The sequence below is a fragment of the Amblyraja radiata genome, chromosome 28, assembly GCF_010909765.2.
Source record: "Amblyraja radiata isolate CabotCenter1 chromosome 28, sAmbRad1.1.pri, whole genome shotgun sequence".
Taxonomy (NCBI): Eukaryota; Metazoa; Chordata; class Chondrichthyes; order Rajiformes; family Rajidae; genus Amblyraja; species Amblyraja radiata.
In genome coordinates, this window is record NC_045983.1 from 6367622 (window position 1) to 6387666 (window position 20045).

The following is a 20045-nucleotide window of genomic DNA, read 5'->3' on the forward strand; positions in this document are numbered from 1 at the left end:
AACGGTTTAGATTTACTGACAAAATAATTGATCGACAACATCATTTAATGTCTTCTCAACGGGGATCAGTATTGGCACAATCGTAGAGTGCTTTGTGCGGCAGAATCACCGCATCTAATCGCTATGGTCAGACAGCTGCATTAACTCCAACACCCACACACCAGTTCATGTGCAGTGTTTACATAGACCGGCACTGTGGCACGGCGGTGAAGCTGCTGTCCCATGGCGCCAGAGACCCGGGTTCAATCCTGACTATGGGTAGTGTCTGTAACTGCGTGGGTTTTCTCCGGGTGCACCGGTTTCCTCCCACACTCCCAAGACGTACAGGTTTGCAGGTTCACTGACTTTGGTAAAATTGTAAATTGTCCCTAGTGTGTAGGAATAATGGACCTGTCCCACGGTGCGAGTTCATGCCAAGAGCTCTCCCGAGTTAAAAAAAAAAATCAAACTCGTGGTAAGCACGGAGAACGAATGTAGCGGGTACGTCGGAGCTCGGGGACGTCTCTTAGCGCTAACGGCAGGTACTCGGGAAGACTCGCTAACGGCAGGTAAGCACGGGAAGACTCGTGAAGATTTTTCAACATGATGAAAAATGTCCACGAGAGCCCCGCGTACCGATGAGCGGCCATTACCGTAAATCTCCGAGTTCGAATCAGGGCAAACTCGGGAGAACTCTTGGAATGAACTCGTACCGTGGGACAGGGGTTTTATGCTAGTGTACGGGGGGGGGTGATCGCTGGTCGGTGCGGACTCGGTGGGCCAAAGGTCCTGTTTCCATGCTGTTACTGCAGCGCCCTCCTGTGGCCCTGTTGCCTCGGGTTATCTTTTCCGAGCTGGCCACTACTTACTGGCTGGACAAGCACGTTGTTTTTTCCGTACAGTAGATGTGTTCTGGAATTTTGATGCAATGACTCCACATATTCCCGTGCCGAAGCTGCAAACTTGTCTTCCGACATACTTCCACTCGATTGACGCTTCCTAATCTGCAAAACACAAATTCACCCGCTTAATTAAACAAGAGGGCGGGCGACTTATTCTTCCTGACTCCCGACACTTCGGCCTTGTGGGGATCTGTCAGCCATGGGTCATGTTCTTTTGTGTCAGCAAGAAGGTGAGTCTCAACTCAGCCCAGTCCGTACCCAATCTGTCTCAGTTTAGTTTATTGTCACGTGTACCAAGGTACAGTGAAAAGCTTTTGTTCTGTGCTATCCGTGAGAGAATGGAGCGGCTGGGCTTGTACACTCTGGAGTTTAGAAGGATGAGAGTGTATCTTATTGAAACTTATAAGATTATTACGGGTTTGGACATGCTAGAGGTAGGCAACATGTTCCCGATGTTGGGGGAGTCCAGAATCAGGGGCCACAGTTTAAGAATAAGAGGTAAGCCATTTATTACGGAGACGAGGAAACTCTTTTTCTCACAGAGAGTTGTGAGTGTGGAATTCTCTACCTCAGAGGGCGGTGGAGGCCGGTTGTCTGGATACTTTCAAGAGAGAGCTAGATGGGGCTCTTAAAGATAGCGGAGTCAAGGGATATGGGGAGAAGGCAGGAACGGGGTACTGATTGGGGATGATCAGCCATGATCACATTGAATGGCGGTGCTGGCTTGAAGGGCTGAATGGCCTACTCCTGCATCTATTGTCATTGTCTATTGTCTATCCAGTCAGCTGAAAGTCACCTTCGTTGTCACCTTCTCCTAACGAACAATGATCTATTCTCCCCTGAGCCTCATCCCCTTTGATGTCTCGGTTTCACACCTTACTTCCTTATCTCTGTGTCTGTCTCCCTCTCCACTGTCTGAAGAAGGGTCTCGACCAGAAACGTCACCCATTCTTTCTAACCAGAGGTCCTGCTCAGTTACTCCAGCATTTTGTGTCTATCAGCAGAAAGACAATACATGATCACAATCGAGCCATTTACAGTGTATAGATATATGATAAGTGAATAACGTTTAGTGCAAGATAAAGCCAGCAAAGTCCGATCAAGGATAGTCCGAGGGTCACCAATGAGATAGATAGTAGTTCAGGACTGCTCTCTGGTCGTGGTAGGATGATTCAGTTACATGATAACAGTTGGGAAGAAACTGTTCCTGAATCTGGAGGTGTGCTTTTTCACACCTATACCTCTTGCTTGATGGGAGTGGGGAGAAGTGGGAGTGATCAGTGTGCGACTCATCCTTGATCATGCTGCTGGCCTTACTGAGGCAGCGTGAGGTGTAGATGGAGTCAATAGAAGGGAGATAGATTCAAAATGCTGGAGTAATTCAGCAAGACAGTCAGCATCTATGGAGAGAAGGAATGCGTGATGTTTCGGGTCGAAGGGAGGTTGGTTTGTGTGATGGTCAGGGCTGCGTCCACAATTCGCTGCAATTTCTTGCAGTCTTGGATGGGGCTGTGTCCCAAACAATTCTTGTGATGGCCAAGATCACGATCATTCCCTCAACCACACAGCAACATGTCGGACACAAGGGTGAGACCAGACACTGAATTTGTCAACGCCCCATGTGACAGCACATTTACCCAGAGCCCCTACGAGGCGGGTTTTTTAATTATACGCCCGCTTAATAAGTGCGACAACGCAGAGGTGTTCAGGAATTACAACACAGATTTACGTGGAAGCTAAAGATCGACAGAAGTACTGGAGTGATTCACTGGGTCAGGCAGCATCTCTGAAGAAAAGGAATGGGTGACGTTTCGGGTCGAGACCCTTCTTCAGACTGAGAGTCAGGGGAGAGGGAAACTAGAGATATGAAAAGGCACCAAACAGATCAGAGCCAACACCAATGGCCAAGGAAAGGTGGAGCCCACAATGGTCCATTGCTGGCTGTGGAAGAGGTGACAACTAGGGTACGAACAGCGAAACTAGCAGGACAACCAGGGTGGGGGAGGGGCGGTGAGAGGGGGAATACAAGGGTTACTTGAAGTCAGAGAAATCAATATTCATACCGCTGGGGTGTAAGCTGCACCAGCAAATACGAGGTGCTGTTCCTCCAATTTGTCTGACAGTGGAGGAGGCCCAGGACTGAAAGGTCAGTATGGGAATGGTGGTTAAAATGTCTGAAGGGCTTCGACCTGAAACGTCACCTGTTTCTTTTGTCCAGAGATGGTGCCTGACCCGCTGAGTTACTTCAGCATTTTGTGTCTATCCTCGGTGTAAACCAGCATCTGCGGTTCCTTCCTTCACATTATGTGAAAGCTATTTTGACCCATTTGATTCAGTCTCGTAAACTCTCCTCTACTAAGTGAACGAATGCTATTTCCTCAATTAGTTCCAATTTTGGCATCTGACCTGTAAGCCCCAAATCTGGCCATTGATTCCACTTGATAACAAGTGAACCCACAGCACTTCTCCCGAGAGAAATAACCTCGAACCATCTCCGGAACAAGAGGACCACCATCTCATATTTCACAAGATCACAAGTTACAGGAGTAGTATTAGGCCATTCGGCCCATCGTGTCTACTCCATCATTCAATCATGGCTGATCTCTGCCTCCTCATCACATTTTCGTGCATTCTCCCTGTAATCCTAGACACCCGTTCTAATCAAGGATTTGTCTACCTCTGAAATAAAAATATCCACTGACTTGGCCTCCACAGCCGTCTGTGGCAATGAGTTCCCCAGATTAACTGGCCTCTGATTAAAGAAATTCCTCCTCACCTCCTTTCTAATAAAGCGCCCTTTAATTCGGAAATTTTGTTTGGGTAGCATACAACCTAATGGCATATACATTTAATTATCTAGCTTAAGTAACTTACCTAATAACAGCCTCCTCCCTTGGCAAGGCAGTTAAGTTTCCAGGACAATGACATTTATTAGTTTTATTTATCAATATAAAGGGTCACCACAGATTTTCCGGCACCTTCTTTAATCCGGATAAAATTATGAGAGGGCACTTGAAATCCCCACCGGAAGCCTCCCCTGAAAATGTGTCACCTAGGCCGGGTAAGGCGGCCGATCTCGACCTCATCGGGATTTCCGCAGCCGATCGGCGGGTCGAATTTGCCCCCTGCGGCCGGGACTCTGGAACTCCAGCCCTGCTGGAGCCGGCAGATCCGTTACCATTGCCGACTTCCACGGCCGACTTTGCGAGCCGGCACCTCGGCCCTCTCAAGCCCGTGACCTCTGTTGGTCCGTCAAAACTGATAATACGGCAAGGCTCTGGAACCAAGGGTGCCGGAAAATCGGTGGTGGACCAGTAAATGCGTAGTACTTTTTTGTGAAGTTGACTCTTACACCAAGTGCCGGCCGTTTAGACGGGGAATCCTGGGGGCCATGTGCGCAGTGTATCCGGTGCCTCTGAACCAGCTCATCGGCCGATGGGTCTGTCCAGTAGTGGTCAGCTGTTTTAAGTTTTGTATACTCTAGAGCACAGGGGCCAACTGTAACAGGGAACATAGAAATTGTGAGCATGTTATACTGAAGCAGATCAAAAATGGATGCCAGATCAGAATGCGTTTAACAATTACATGATACAAGTAATAACAACAATGAACTGCAGATGCTGGTTTATACCAAAGATAGACACAAAGTGCTGGAGTAACTTAGCGGGTCAGGCAGCATCTCTGGAGAACATGGATAGGTGACGTTTCAGGTCGGGACCCTACTTCAGACTGATTGTGGGAGGTGGGGCCTACACGATCTCCCAGTTGCTAAACACTTTAACTCCCCCTCCCATTCCCATACCGATCTTTTTGTCCTGGGCCTCCTCCACTGTCAGACTGAGGCCCAACGCAAACTGGAGGAACAGCACCTCATATTTCGCTCGGGCAGCTTACACCCCAGTGGTATGAACATTGACTTCTCTAACTTCAAGTAACCCTTGCTTTCCCCCTCTCTCCATCCCTCCCCCATCGTAGTTCTCCAACTAGTTTCACTTTCCTCCTGACGAATTTTACTGATCGTATGTCTCCTTGTCACCTTCCTCTCAGCTAACAGTAAAAACTAATCTACATTTCCTTTATCATTGTCTGCTTTGATCTGTCGTTTTCACACCTTGCCCTTCCACATCTCTCGACTCCCTCTTCCCCGGAACTCTCAGCCTGAAGAAGGGTCTCGACCCGAAACATCACGCACTCCTTCTCCCCAGAGATGCTGCCTGTCCCGCTGAGTTGCTCCAGCATTTCGGTGCATCCTGGGTGTGAGCCAGCATCTGCAGTTCCTTCCTACACATACTTTATTTTCACGTGTACAGCAGCACCTCGACCAACGTTCCGATAAACCCATCGTAAATCAAAAATATCGCAAGTCGAAAACGCGTTTAATACATTGCGATCAAGTGACCGGAAGTGATGTGCGGCTCGCTGCCGTTGCCAAGCGTCTGCAGACCGTAAAGTGGAAATATCGTAAGTCGAAGCATCGTAAATCGGGGCGCATCTGTACCTCGGTGCAGTGAAATGCTTTGTTTTGCATACAACACACAAAGTATGCAAAGAGTCACCACCTAAAGGGCAGCGAACAAAGTTACAAAAGAAAACATTATGGTCCCAATGGTCCCTCTTCACCCTCGTACCCCAACCCCCACACCGGGTCCCTCTACAGTTCCTCAGTGGCCCCCCCCCCAACATCGGGCCCCTCTTTGTTCTCTCCATTCATGATTCCTGGAACTAAAATCACTGCCCTAAAAAGTTAATTTGAAACTGGCATTTGAGGGACTTTTGCAGAGGCACGTGGCTACGCAGGGAATGCAGGAGTATGGATCATGTGCAGGCAGATAGGAGGTGTACATTCTCCCCGTGACTTGCACGGGTTATATCCGAGAACCTCGGCCCCCTCCTACACTCGAAAGAGGTGCAGGTTTGCAGGTCAATTGGCGTGGCATAAATGTAAATTGTCCTTCGTGTAGAATAGTATTAATGTGCGGGGATCGCTGGTCGGCCCGGACTAGGTGGGCCCAAGGGTCTGTTTCTGCACTGTGTCTCTAAATTAAACTAAATTAGTGAGATTATTGCCATAAATACAGACACACAGACTCGGTACGCATAAAGTGTACTGAGGTACAGTAAAAAGCTCTTGTTTGCCTGCTATCCAGTCAACTGAAAGACGATACATGATTACAATCAAGCCGTCCACTGTGTACAGAAAAAGATACAACATTTAGTGCAAGACAAAGTCCCATAAACTCCAATTAAAAATAGTTCAGAGGTCTCCAATGAGGAAGCAACTTGCAAGAATATGTACAAATTCTTTAATTAAATTAGGGAATTTGTGTATAATCTTAAAAATTCCAGCACAAAAATTCCTTCCTCCCACATAATTAATCTTGAATATTTTATCTAAGAGGCATTAAAAGATTATTTCAAAGCTTACCGAGCAGAGAAGCTAGGATTGGTCCACAGACTGGATCTGCTATCAAAGCTTGCTTCTCGTAATATTTACTAGAAGGGATGAAACAAAACAGCCAGATTTAGATGTGAAGTTTGCAAGCATCACCATTTTCCATGCCCTTGATGTTGAGCAACAAACAACCTGCTGGAGGAACTCTGCGGGTCGAGCAGCATCTGTGGAGGGGAAATGGAAGAGTCGACGTTTCAGGTCGAGACCCTTCATCTGGGCATCATCGAGATGAAGGGACCTAACCTGAAATATTGACTCTCCAGTTTCCCCCACAGATGCCGCTCGGTGTGTCGAGTTCCAGACAACAGGTTGTTTTCTGCTCCAGATTCCAGCATCTGCAGTCTCTTGTGTCTCCAAGTCCTAGATATTGGTCTGGGTTGCAAACTTAGAATACATTGCAACAAGAATAATAGAGGTAAGTAAGTAAGTACGTTTATTGGCCAAGTATTCACATACAAGGAATTTGCCTTGGTGCTCCGCCCACAAGTAACAACATGACATACAGTGAGAGTTACGAATGACTCAGGTCCATGGTAGATAGGTTTCCAGCAGTGGTCTGGACACAAGTTATGGCTTTCCAATGGGTCCAGAGGAAGGAAAAGGAGTTAATTAGACAAATCCCGGTCCTATTAACCTTTGCAACCATGGTCCAATTAAGCTCGATCGCCAGAGAGTTGGGCAGGAACAGGTCCTTGAGATGGGTATGAATGTGGACCTACGGAAGACTGGGATTTTAACACACTGCCATCTGAAGTACTCTTCCACCTCCTGTCTTCACTCTAAGGCAGGTCCATGAGCTTACATTTTGTGTAGTGATCGCAAAAGAATCATCTTATCACTCGATAGACAAAAAATGGTGGAGTAACTCAGTGGGACAGGCAGCATCACTGGAGAGAAAGAATGGGTGACGTTTCGGGTCGAGACCCTTCTTCAGACTGTCCCGATGAGTTACTCCACCATTTTGCGTCCATCTTCGGTTTAAGCCAGCATCTGCAGTTCCTTCCCACACATCTAGTATGGCTCCCGCGCAGACCTTTGAATTGAAACAAATTGAATTGAAAGATACAGCGTGGAAACAGGCCCTTCGGCCCACCAAGTCCATGCTGACCATCGATCACCTGTTCACGCCAGTGCTAGTTATCCCATTTTGACATCCGTTCCCTACACGCTAGGGGCGATATACGGAGAACAAATTAACCTCGTTTGCATGGAGTTCGTACGTTCTCCCCGTGACCGCAAGCGTTTTCTCCAGGAGCTCCGGTTTCGTATGTCATAAGGTCATAAGTGATCGGAGCAGAATTAGGCCATTTGGCCCATCAAGTCTACTCTGCCATTCAATCATGACCAATCTATCTCTCCATCCTAACCTCATTCTCCTGCCTTCTCCCCATAACCCCTTGACACCCGTACTAACCCGTTTTCTCCCAAACTCCAAAGACATGCAGCTTTGTAGGTTAATTGGCTCGGTAAAATAGTCACTAGAGTGTAGAATATTGTTAGTGCATGGGGTGATCGTTGGTCGGCAAGGTCTCGGTGGGCCGAAGGGCCTGTTTCCCGGCAGTATCTCAAAGGTCTAAAATGACACCAATGCATGTTATTAATACAGTGCGATAGAAGGCCAACCTGCTTAAAATCGGGCCAATAATTAAATCAGGTCCAATATATGTATAGCAGAGTCAGGGGATATGGGGAGATGGCAGGAACATGGTACTGATTTGGGATGATCAGCCATGATCACATTGAATGGTGGTGCTGGCTCGAAGGGCCGAATGGCCTACTCCTGCACCTATTGTCTATTGTCTAATTTCCCTCCTGGGATAAGTAAAGTTCTATCGCATCGCATCGTCCCACATAGTAGATTTTAAGAAGAGAGAGACTAAAAAATCCTTGGCCAATTCTGTCATGGTTTCTGGAAGCTGGTAACAGCACTGTCGTTAATAATTGGCATGTAACGTATCAGTTGGATATTCAGCATTGAGGGGAACAGGCCAGAAAGTGGCACAAGTCAATTAAACAAAATATAACTGGCTTCAGGCTAGAGAGTTGTTAACACGGAAATGTATTCTCCACAAAATAATCATCCGGGAGGCGCTACAGGTCTCTCCGTTGCCGAACCAGCAGGTCCAGGAACAGCTTCTTCCCGGCGGCTGTCACTCTACTCAACAACGTACCTCGGTGACTGCCAATCACCCCCCCCCCGGACACTTATTATTATTTATTCAAATCATTTGCTATGTCGCTCTTCCAGGGAGATGCTAAATGCATTTTGTTGTCTCTGTACTGTACACGGACAATGACAATTAAAATTGAATCTGAATCTGAATCTGATATTATTAATGATGTGATTTAGTGATTGTTCCACATAGAATCTATAAACAAATTGGCTGTGGCTGCAAGCACTCTACTTTGCATAGTTACAGATACTAAGCTTGTGGCCTTGAATTTAATCTCACTGATGACACACTGGTCAACCTGAGGAGCACCTTCAGCAACAGACTGGTTCCACCGAGATGCAGCACAGAACGCCACAGGAGATCCTTCTTCCCTGTGGCTATCAAACTGTACAACTCCTCCCCCTTCTGTCGTGGGGTAGACTGGCTCCTAACCCCCCCCCCCCCCATCCTCAATTTTTGCACATCCCCAATCCTTTTCCACTTGTCACTTTAATTTCATGTTACATGTATCTTGTTGTGTTTTATGACAGTTGGCAGATCAAATCACTCACAGAGAGGGGTGAGTCTGTGGAATTCTCTGCCTCAGGATCTCAGGTGGAGGCAGGATCTCTGGATGCTTTCAGAGAGAGCTAGATAGGGCTCTTAAAAATAGCAGAGTCAGGGGATATGGGGAGAAGGCAGGAACATGGTACTGATTTGGGATGATCAGCCATGATCACATTGAATGGCGGTGCTGGCTCGAAGGGCCGAATGGCCTACTCCTGCACCTATTGTCTATTGTCTATTGTCTAATTTCCCTCCTGGGATAAGTAAAGTTCTATCGCATCGCATCGTCCCACATAGTAGATTTTAAGAAGAGAGAGACTAAAAAATCCTTGGCCAATTCTGTCATGGTTTCTGGAAGCTGGTAACAGCTCTGTCGTTAATAATTGGCCTGTAACGTATCAGTTGGATATTCAGCATTGAGGGGGACAGGCCAGAACGTGGCACAAGTCAATTAAACAAAATATAACTGGCTTCAGGCTAGAGAGTTGTTAACACGGAAATGTATTCTCCACAAAATAATCATGCATTATTCACACTGGCCCCGAAGATGAAGAGGCTTACCAGAATGCTGCCTGGATTAGAGGGCGTTAGCTATAAGAATAGAGTAGGAAAGAGCTGCAGTTGTTGGTTTAAACCAAAGATAGACACAAAAAGCTGATGTAACTCAGCAGGACAGGCAGCATATCTGGAGAGAAGGGGAATGGGTGACGTTTCGGGTCGAGACCCTTCTCCAGGATGGATAAACTTGGATCGTTTTCTCCGGAGCGTCGGAGGCTGAGGGGAGACTTGAAAGAAGTATATAACATTATGAGGCATAGGTAGGGTTTGACAGTGAGAAGCTTTTACCCCAAAGGTGGAAATGAGGCATAGATAGGGTGGACAGTCAGAACCTTTTACCCCCAAGGTGGAAATGTCAAAGATTAGAAGGCACAGCTTTAAGATGAGATGGGGAAAGTTTAAAGGAGATGTGCGGGCAAGTTTTCTTTTACACAGAGGGAGGTGAGTGCCTGGAACGCGCTGCCAGGGGTGGTGGTGGAGGCAGATATGATGGTGGTGTTTAAGAGGCTTTTGAATAGGCACAGAGATATGCAAGGAATGGAGGGATATGGATCATGTGCAGGCAGAGGGATTTAGTTTAACGTGGCATCTTGTTCATCATGGGCATTGTGGACTGAAGGGTCTATGTGCTGTAGAATGTTCTATGATATTTACTATGTTGGAGAAAGACCTTTCATGCTCCTTATTTGGACCCACGATTGTAAATGAATGGGATAAATATCTGTGTGGGATGAGACAGAGATGACCATATATTTCACATGAAAGGGACTGGGGGCAGGGTGCATGGCACGCCACACGTTTGATGGAACGAGGAATGAATTTTGTGGCATTAAGCAAAGCCAACCATGCGACATCAGGGATGAATATTATCCTGTGTAGGAAGGAACTGCAGATGCTGGTTTACACCGAAGACAGACACAAAATGCTGGGGCAACTCAGCGGGACAGGCAGCATCTCAGGATAGAAGGAATGGGCAAGGGATCTGTCCAGAAATGCCGCCTGTCCCGCTGAGTTACTCCAACATTTTGTGTCTATGAATATTATGCTGACGGAGATGAAATGCACAGGGGAAGGCTATCATGAGGGAACACAGTTACCATCTAGGGAAGCGACGTGCATGATGCAGTGGGTGATAGTATCACAATTCACAAGTACATGGGGAAGGGTGGGGAGGAGGATGGAATGAATTGTGGACAGGAGTTCTGTGGATGAGCATCTATGGAATGGCCTCATGAGTTGTCCAATGCAGTGAGATGCGTTGATTCAATGATTCACTAATTCAATTCAATAATTCAATGAAACTTTATTGCCACATGTACCTAGGTACAGTGAACCCGGTAAAACCGTACAGCAGGCCTCACCTAGCTGTAACACACAAGAGTATTGGTGGCAACAAAGTAAAGGGCCTGTCCCACCTTCATGACCTCATTCAAGACCTCTGCCGAGTTTGCCCTTGACTCATACTCGCAGCATGGTCGTCACAAGGTCGTAGGAGGTCGTAGGTAGGTCGTAGCAGGCCGTGATGCTAGTCGTAGGTACTCATGGCATCAAGTAGGTCGGGGCGTTTTTTCAACGTGATAAAAAATGTCCACGAGTGAAAAAGATTGTCAATTAGGTGGTGAAAGTGGGACAGGCCCTTTACAACAGTTCACCGGACAGTCTGTCTGCCTGCCTGCCCCCTCCCGCCGTGTCTCCCTCGTCATTCTCTGTAACCCCCCTCCCCCCCCTTTCAATCTTGGGGTCCGCCCTTCTTTCATACTGCGAGCAAATCTGGGCCCCGTATCTGAGGAAGGACGTGCTGGCTCTGGAGAGGGTCCAGAGGAGGTTTACGAGAATGATTCCAGGAATGAGTAGGTTAGCATATTTACTAGAAGGGATGAAACACAACGACTATATTGAGCGTTTGACAGCACTGGGCCTCTACTCGCTGAAGTTTAGAAGGTTGAGGGGGGACCTCATTGAAACTTTCAGAATAGTGAAAGGCATCGATAGAGTGGATGTGGAAAGGGTGTGAGAGTCTAGGACCAGAGGTCATAGCCTCAGAATGAAAGGGAGCTCTTTTAAAAAGGTGAGGAGGAACTTCTTTTGTCAAAGGATAGTTAATCTGTGGAATTTATTAGCACAGAGGGCTGTGGAGGCCAGGTCAGTGGATATTTTTAAGGCAGAGATAGACAAATTCTTGATTAGAATGGGTATCAAGGGTTATTGGGAGAAGCAGAAAAATGGATCTAGGAGGCAGAGATCAGCCATGATTGGATGGCGGAGTGGACTCGTTGGGCCGAATGGCCTAATTTGAATCCTATAACTTGTGAACTTGTTCTCGGTGGCAACCCCCGCCACATCCCCATGTAGTTTCTCCATTGGAAAGAAAGAAATATTGATATTGTAATAAAAAATGTACTGCAGATGCTGGTCAAAACCGCAGATAGACCCTTCTTCAGATCTAAATATGGATATAGATTCATCCCAGGAAATCCTCAGCAATGCTCCCTGATTTAGTGCCAGGTACTCCTTAGGGAAAAAGATAACTTTAAGAGGAGTATCAACCTCAATAATAAGAGTTTACGTTAATATACACAAACAAGCTCAAAGCAAACCTATCAACCCAAATGCAACTCTATACATTTATAAATCATGAGAGTTCTTAAGTTCAGAAGTTATGAGCAGAATCAGGCCATTCGGCCCATTAAGTCTACTCCGCCGTTCAATCATGGCTGATCGATCTTTTCCTCTCCACCACACTCTTCTGCCTTCTCCCCATAACCCCTGACCCCCATACTAATCAAGAAAGGTTATATTCACATTACTAACATTTAAGTGTTTGACACAATCCATTTCAATTATAATTTTTGATTACTATTGACAATATTTTTTTCACCATGGTAGAAAAATAATTCTGTTTACAATTCTGCAGGCTTGAAAAGTCAACTATTCGGTAGTGGCTTAAAATGGATCAAACTGGAATCTTAATGACAGATGATAACAAGGCACTAGATATTTCTATCTCCCATTCTCTGATTAGTCTATGTGGACTAGGTTTTCAGTTTGTGAGACATAACCAACTTGAAATAAAATGCTCTCACTCCAACTGCTTCCAAGACCCTCAACATTTTGGATTTCAGCCGACATTGATACACTGAGATACAGTGAGCTAGATAACGTTATTTTGAACAGAGAGTAGTGCACCTGCAAAATAGCCTTAACTGAACTTCAACTCATTGATGTGAACCTCAATAGACAATAGACAATAGGTGCAGGAGTAGGCCATTTGGCCCCTCGAGCCAGCACCGCCATTCAATGTGATCATGGCTGATCATCCACAATCAGTGCCCCATTCCTGCCTTCTCCCCCATATCCCCTGACTCCACTATCTTTAAGAGCTTTGTCTAGCTCTCTCTTGAAAGCATCCAGTGAACCAGCCTCCACGGCCCTCTGAGGCAGAGAATTCCACAGACTCACAACTCTCTGTGTGAATACGTTTTTCCTTGTCTCCGTTCTAATTGGCTTACCCCTTATTCTTAAATTGTGGCCCCTGGTTCTGGTCTCCCCCAACATCGGGAACATGTTTCCTGCCTCTAGCGTGTCCAAACCCTTAATAATCTTATATGTTTCAATAAGATACCCTCTCATCCTTCTAAATTCCAGAGTATACAAGCCCAGCCGCTCCATTCTATCAACATATGATAGTCCCGCCATCCCGGGAATTAACCTGGTGAACCTACGCTGCACTCCCTCAATAGCAAGAATGTCTTTCCTCAAATTGGGAGACCAAAACGGCACACAATACTCCAGGTGTGGTCTCACTAGGGTCCTGTACAACTGCACAAGGACCTCTTTGCTCCGATACTTAACTCCTCTTGTTATGAAGGCCAACATGCCATTTGCTTTCTTCACTGCCTGCTGTACCTGCATGCTTACTTTCATTGACTGATGAACAAGGACCCCCAGATCCCATTGTACTACCCCTTTTCCCAACTTTTCTCCATTTAGATAATAATCTACCTTCCTGTTTTTGCCACCAAAGTGGGTAACCTCACATTTATCCACATTAAACTGCATCTGCCATGCATCTGCCCACTTACCCAACCTGTCCAAGTCATCCTGCATCCTCAGAGCATCCTTTTCACAGTTCACACTGCCAACCAGCTTTGTGTCATCTGCAAATTTGCTAATGTTGCTTTTAATCCCTTCCTCTAAATCACTGCTGTATATTGTAAATAGCTGCGGTCCCAGCACCGTGCCTTGCGGTACCCCACTAGTCACTGCCTGCCATTCTGAAAGGACCAGTTAATCCCTACTCTTTGTTTCCTGTCTGCCAACCAATTCTCTATCCATGTCAGCACTCTACCCCCAATACCATGTGCCCTAATTTTGCCCAATAATTTCCTATGTTGGACCGTATCAAAACCTTTCTGAAAGTCCAGGTACACTACATCTACTGGCTCTCCCTTGTCCATTCTCCTAGTTACATCCTCAAAAAATTCCAGAAGATTAGTCAAGCATGATTTCCTCTTCGTAAATCCATGCCGACTCGGACCGATCCTGCTACTGCTGTCCAAATGTGCGGCTATTTCATCTTTTATAATTGACTCCAGCATCTTGGGCATTTGTGCATTTTGACTCAGAACCCTTCTTCACAAGGGTGCCAACCAGAAATATCACCTATCCATTCCCTCCACAAATGCTGCTGAAGGTATGATCTAGATATTGCTTGAGGTGGCGGCTACCTTTGACAACCCAGATCACTGACCATTGATACTGAACCAGAGATGGAGGCCGCTATTGCCATCTTCACGGCACCGTGGCTCAGCGGTAGAGTTACTGCTTTACAGCGCCAGGCACCCGGATTCGATCCTGACTACGGGCGCTGTCCTGTACTGGGTTTATACGTTCTCCTGGTGACCGCGTGAATTTTCTCGGGTGCTCCGGTTACCTCCCACAGTCCAAAGACGTACAGGTTTGTAGGTTAATTGACTTCGGTAAAAAAGTTGGAATTGTCCCTCGTGTGAAGGATACTGCTAGCGTACACGTTGATCGCTGGTCACCACGGACTCGATGGGCCGAACGTCCTGTTTCTGCTCTGTGTCTCTAAAGTCTAAAGTTCACATTGGAATCCTACCTGGAGTTATCAACGATGTATTGAACGATCTTATCCAGGACCTTCTCAAACAAGGCTGTTCGCACCCAGATATGCTTGATGGCTTGAGGAGTAAGGGGTGGGGGCTTGGATAGCGATCCCTGCCTCTTCAGAGATTCCTGTCCATTTGAGGGTTTCTTCCTGCCATTTGGACACACACATAAATACATGAGAGTTGAAAGCTTCATAGGAAATCTGTATCCTGGTTGATCATGTTATAATTTATTCATTGTTTGTGCAAAACAGTCAAAACATTGTCTCATTTGCGCGGGAGCGCCGAGGTAGAAAAATATCAAAACATCCAATGTCACATCAACTTTCAGTAAAGAGAGAACCAGTCTCTCTGGTATTCAGAAATCTGGAATTCAGAAATCCGACCACTAAAACAAACTAGACTTCTAATCTCTTAATATAGAAGGTTTTCTTAGTTATTGTTCAAAAAAAAAGATTTTTAGTGATGGTGTAGATGGGACATGTTGGTCGGTATGGGCAAGTTGGGCCGAAGGGCTTGTTTCCACACTATGACTATGATACTGTGGAAACAGGCCCTTCGGCTCGCCAAGTCTGCGCTGGCCAGCGATCACCCCGTACACTAGCTCAATCCTACACGCGAGGGACAATATTACAATTTTTACCCAAAGCCAATTAACCTACAAACCTGTACGTCTTTGAAGTGTGGGAGGAAACCGGAGCACCCGGAGAAAACCCAGGCAGTCACGGGGAGAACGTACAAACTCCACACAGACAGCAGCCACAGTCAGGATTGAACCTGGTCTCTGGTGTTGCAAGGTAACAGCTACCGCTGCACACTGTGCCACCATGTTATGGTGTAGGTTTAATTGAGAGATAGATGTGGATGAACTTTGGGGAAGACAATGGTCAAATTCAAATTCCAATGTCGGGGAGGTAATGACACACAGCCAAGTTACTGCCTAAGTCGTATGAAGAATGACCTCGGGTGCAGTTTATGTGGTGTTTGCACATTCTCCCTGCGACTGTGTGGGTTTTCGGTGCTCCGGTTTCCTGCCACATCACAAAGACATGCGGGTTTGTAGGTTTGTAGACTAATTGGCCTCTATAAATTGACCCGTATGTGTAGGGAGTGGATGAAAATGTGGGATAGCATAGAACTAGTATGAATGGGTGATCGATGGTCGGCATGGGCCAAAGTGTTTGTTTCCATGCTATATCTCGAAACTAAACGAAAAATTTCCAGTGTGAAAGGATTAACAATCCCAGCATTAGCTAACAGTGTTATTGCAGCAGAAATTAATAATGCATATGTCCATCCAATTCCATGAGACCATGAGAGAGATCTTGGACAATATTGTGCAAAGCTGAGAAATGAAAGATTCATATCCTCGTTTACCAGGTTATAATAATTGGACTTCTGGTGCATCTAGTCCTTATAACTAAAATGATGTGGCAATAAATATCGATGTAAATGGAAGAAAAGGCACAACTCATTCTTGTACGGCCCACTCATGGTTTAATAACTGTAGGCATGTCGCTGAGTGAGTTGGAGAAGAAAGACTTGAAACCACATCATTTTGCATGGATAGGACAGGTTTGGAGGGATATTGGCCAAAGGCAGGCAGGTGGGACTAGTATAGCTGGGACATGTTGGCTGGTGTGGGCAGGTTGGGCCGGAGGGCCTGTTTCCACGCTGTATCACTCTAGACCAGTGGTTCCCAACGTGGGGCGTACGCCCCACAGGGGGGCAATTTGATTTTTAAGGGGGGCATCAGGTAAACATATGTAGTTTATGTTTCAGATGTTATTTTGAGTAAATTCCATTTTCTGAGAATTATTTCTTTGTCTGCTCGTGCTAAAATATGGGGGGGGGAGGTATCAGGATTTTAGAGGTGATTAGGTGGGGCATGGCCAAAAAAAGTTGGGAACCACTGCTCTAGACTCTATGACTCTAGCCCAAGTGACCATTCCAACTGGCACTGTTCACTACAGTGCTGTCTGCACAGAGTTTGTACGTTCTCCATGTGACCATGTGGGTTTTCTCCGGGTGCTCCAATGCCCTCCCACACTCCAAAGACATGCGGGTTTGTAGGTTAATTGGATTCTGTAAACTGTCCCCTAGTGGGTAGGGTTGAACTAGTTTATGGGGTGATCATTGGTCAGCGTGGACTCGGTGGGCTGAAGGGCCTGTTTCCACGCTGTATCTCTAAACCAACGTAAACTCAGCTGGTCAGGCACAGTTTATGGAGAACGTGGATAGGTGATGGTTTGGGTCAGGACACTGCTTCGGACTGATTGTAAAAGGGGGAAGGGTGGGGGGGGGGTGGGAGGAGAAAGCGAGAAGAGAGGTGGGCAGGACAAAGCCTGGCAGGTAACAGGCTGATACAGGTGAGAGGGCGTTAATAAGCAGATGGTTGGATAAAGGCCAGAGATGAAGAGACAGAAAGTGTGAGACCAGGTGTGAATTGTGAAGCAAGAGGAAGTAGTGGAGGTGGAGGGGGAAGGTGGAGGGGAGAAATCGGAGTAAGTCCAGGTGGGACACAGGGAAGGGGGAGGGAGAAGGGACGGGGGAGAGTTAGTAGTTACCTACAATTGTAGGATTCAATATTGCTACACTGCCATGATTTTGTCATTGAAAGCACTGGACTGAAACAAGCCTGAAGAAAGCATCTGAAGAAGGGTTCCAAGGTGGCCTATCCATGTCCTCCAGAGATACTGTCAAGCCCGCTGAGTTACGCCAGCCCTTTGTGTTCTAAACTGAATGAAGATCAGCCCGAGCCTCAGGTTCATAGTTTAGTTTAGTGATTTTGTTTAGTGTAGAGATACAGCTCAGAAACAGGCCCTTCGGCCCACCGGGTTTGTGCCGACCCGCGATCCCCGCACATTTAACACCATCCTACACACACACTGGGGACAATTTACACATACGCCAGGCCAATTAACCTACAAACCTGTACGTCTTTGGAGTGTGGGAGGAAGACGACTCTCTCGTGGATGCCTGAGTTTCCCACTTACTTGTTATCCGTCTGCTGCTGCAGTTCTTGAACCTTTGCGCACAGATCTCCGGCCACAGGGTAGATTTTGCCGACCTTGGTGAAGAGCGCGGCTACTTTATCGCTTCGCAGAAAGCCGGCCGCCCGTCGCTTCAGCAGGTACAGCAGGCAGGCCTCCACCACAGCTGGAACGAGAAGAACGAGGTTATGGGACTTGTGCAATTCAGTCTCAGCAACGGGTCACTTCTTCAGCAAAACTGAAGGCGTGATCTATTTAGTTTAGTTTTGGAGATACAGTGCTGAAACAGGCCCTTCGGCCACCGAGTCTAGGCCGACCTACCATAAGGCATAGGTCATAAGGAATTAGGCATTCGGCCCATTACGTCTACACTATCCTATCCTAACACTATCCTACACACGCTAGAGATAACTTACATTTATAATACCTAACAAAACCTACAAACCTGCACGTCTTTGGAGTTTGGGAGGAAATTGAAGATCTCGGAGAAAACCCACTCAGGGTACGGGGACAACGTATCAACGCCGTACAGGCAGGATCGAACCTGGGTCTCCGGCGCTGCACCGCCGTAGCTTCAGCTGTTCACAGGATCAGCAATGCAATTGTTCGGACGGCGCTGTGGTGCAGCGGGTAGAACCGCTGCCTCTCAGCATCAGAGACCCGGGTTCGATCCTGACCTCGGGTGCAAAGTTTGTTTGCACGTTCTCCCTGTGACTGTGGAAGCATTAAAGAAGCGAAGGGCGTGTGAGGTATCTGGGACACAGGTCGGATCTCGACCCGAAACGTCACCCATTCCTTCTCTCCAGAGATGCTGCCTGTCCCGCTGAGTTACTCCAGCTTTTTGTGTCTATCTCCCCGTGACTGCGTGGGTTATCCTCCGGGTGCTCTGGTTTCCTCCCACATCCCAAAGACGTGTGGGTTTGTAGATTAATTGGCTTCTGTAAATTGCCCCTAGTGTGTAGGGAGTGGATGGGAAAGTGGAATAGTGTAGAACTAGTGTGAACGGGTGATTGATGGTCGGCACGGACTTGGTGGGCTGAATGGTTAGTTTCCATGTTGTGTTTCTTTAGTTTAGTTTATAGATACAGCACGGAAACAGGCCCTTCGGCCCATCGAATCCACGCCGACTAGCGATCCCCGCACACTAACACTATCCCACACACACTAGGGACAATTTCCAATTATGCCGAAACTAATTAACCTACAAACCTGAACATCTTTGGAGTTTGGGTGGAAAGCGGAACACCCGGGGAAAACCCACACAGGTCACGGGGGAACGTACAAACTCCGTACAGACAGCACCCGTGGTCAGGATGGAACCCGGGTCCCTGGCGCTGTAAGGCAGTAGCTCCCCGGCTGCACCACCCTGCCACACAGTAATCCTGGATTACTGACAAGTCCAAATTCCACATGGCAACTGGGGAAATCCAATTTAGTTGAGCAATTAAATATGAAATAAAGGCTGAAGATTTATAATGGTGATAATGAAAGTATCTGATTGTCACAGAAATTTGTTTTGCCCATAAAGATCCTTTAGTCATAGAGTCATGTAGTCGATCTGAAACAGGCCCTTCGGCCCAAGTTGTCCATGCTGACCAAGATGCCTCATCCAAATTAGCCCCATTTGTCTGCAGTTGCCCATATCACCATAAACCTTTCCATTGCCCATATCCCTCGAAACCCTATCCTACCCATGTACCTGACCATATCTAAATGGCGTTATAATACCTGCCTCGACTACCTCCTCTGGCTGCTCATTCCTTAGACCCACCACACTCTGAGTGAAAGGTTTGCATCACAGGTTTGTGTTAAACCTTGATCCTCTCACCTGAAACTGGTTTTTCATTCCTCTGCCCTAATTAAAAGACTAGCAATTCCTCTCATGACTTTATACACCTCCATATGATCACCACTCGTCCTCCTGCACTCCAAGGAATAAGGTCCCAGCCTGACCAACCTTTCCCTATAACTCAGGCCCTCAAGTCTTAGCAACACCCTCTTTAGCGATGGAAACCTATTATTCCTAGTCAGCCTGGTCTATAGCAGAACTCCAGACTTCTGAAGAAGGGTCTCGACCCGAAACATCACCTATTCCTTCGCTCCATAAATGCTGCCTCACCTGCTGAGTTTCTCCAGCATTTTTATCTACCCCACATTGGGGTTGTCAACAGCTCCTTATTGCGCGGGACTTCACATATGTGTGAAGAATGCTCATACATTATTACAATAGTTTAGCTTGGTTTAGAGTACTGTCACATGTACTGAGGTGCAGTGAAAAACATGTTGTTGCGTGCTAACCAGTCAGCGGAAAG

At 46.8% G+C, this 20045-nt stretch overlaps 1 protein-coding gene across 1 annotated transcript in view; it reads right to left on the bottom strand.

Annotated features, from left to right (window-relative positions):
- sgsm2 (small G protein signaling modulator 2) overlaps window positions 1-17999 on the bottom strand; it is a 72218-nt gene extending 54219 nt beyond the window's left edge. The window contains exons 1-5 of the mRNA XM_033045656.1: window positions 17737-17999; window positions 14731-14889; window positions 6307-6374; window positions 4234-4379; window positions 849-983 (exon numbers count right to left, since the gene is read on the bottom strand). Of these exons, the coding sequence (XP_032901547.1) occupies window positions 849-956 (108 nt within the window). The 5' untranslated portion in view covers window positions 957-983; window positions 4234-4379; window positions 6307-6374; window positions 14731-14889; window positions 17737-17999. The remainder of the gene's footprint in view (window positions 1-848; window positions 984-4233; window positions 4380-6306; window positions 6375-14730; window positions 14890-17736) is intronic.
- Window positions 18000-20045: the final 2046 nt, after the last annotated feature.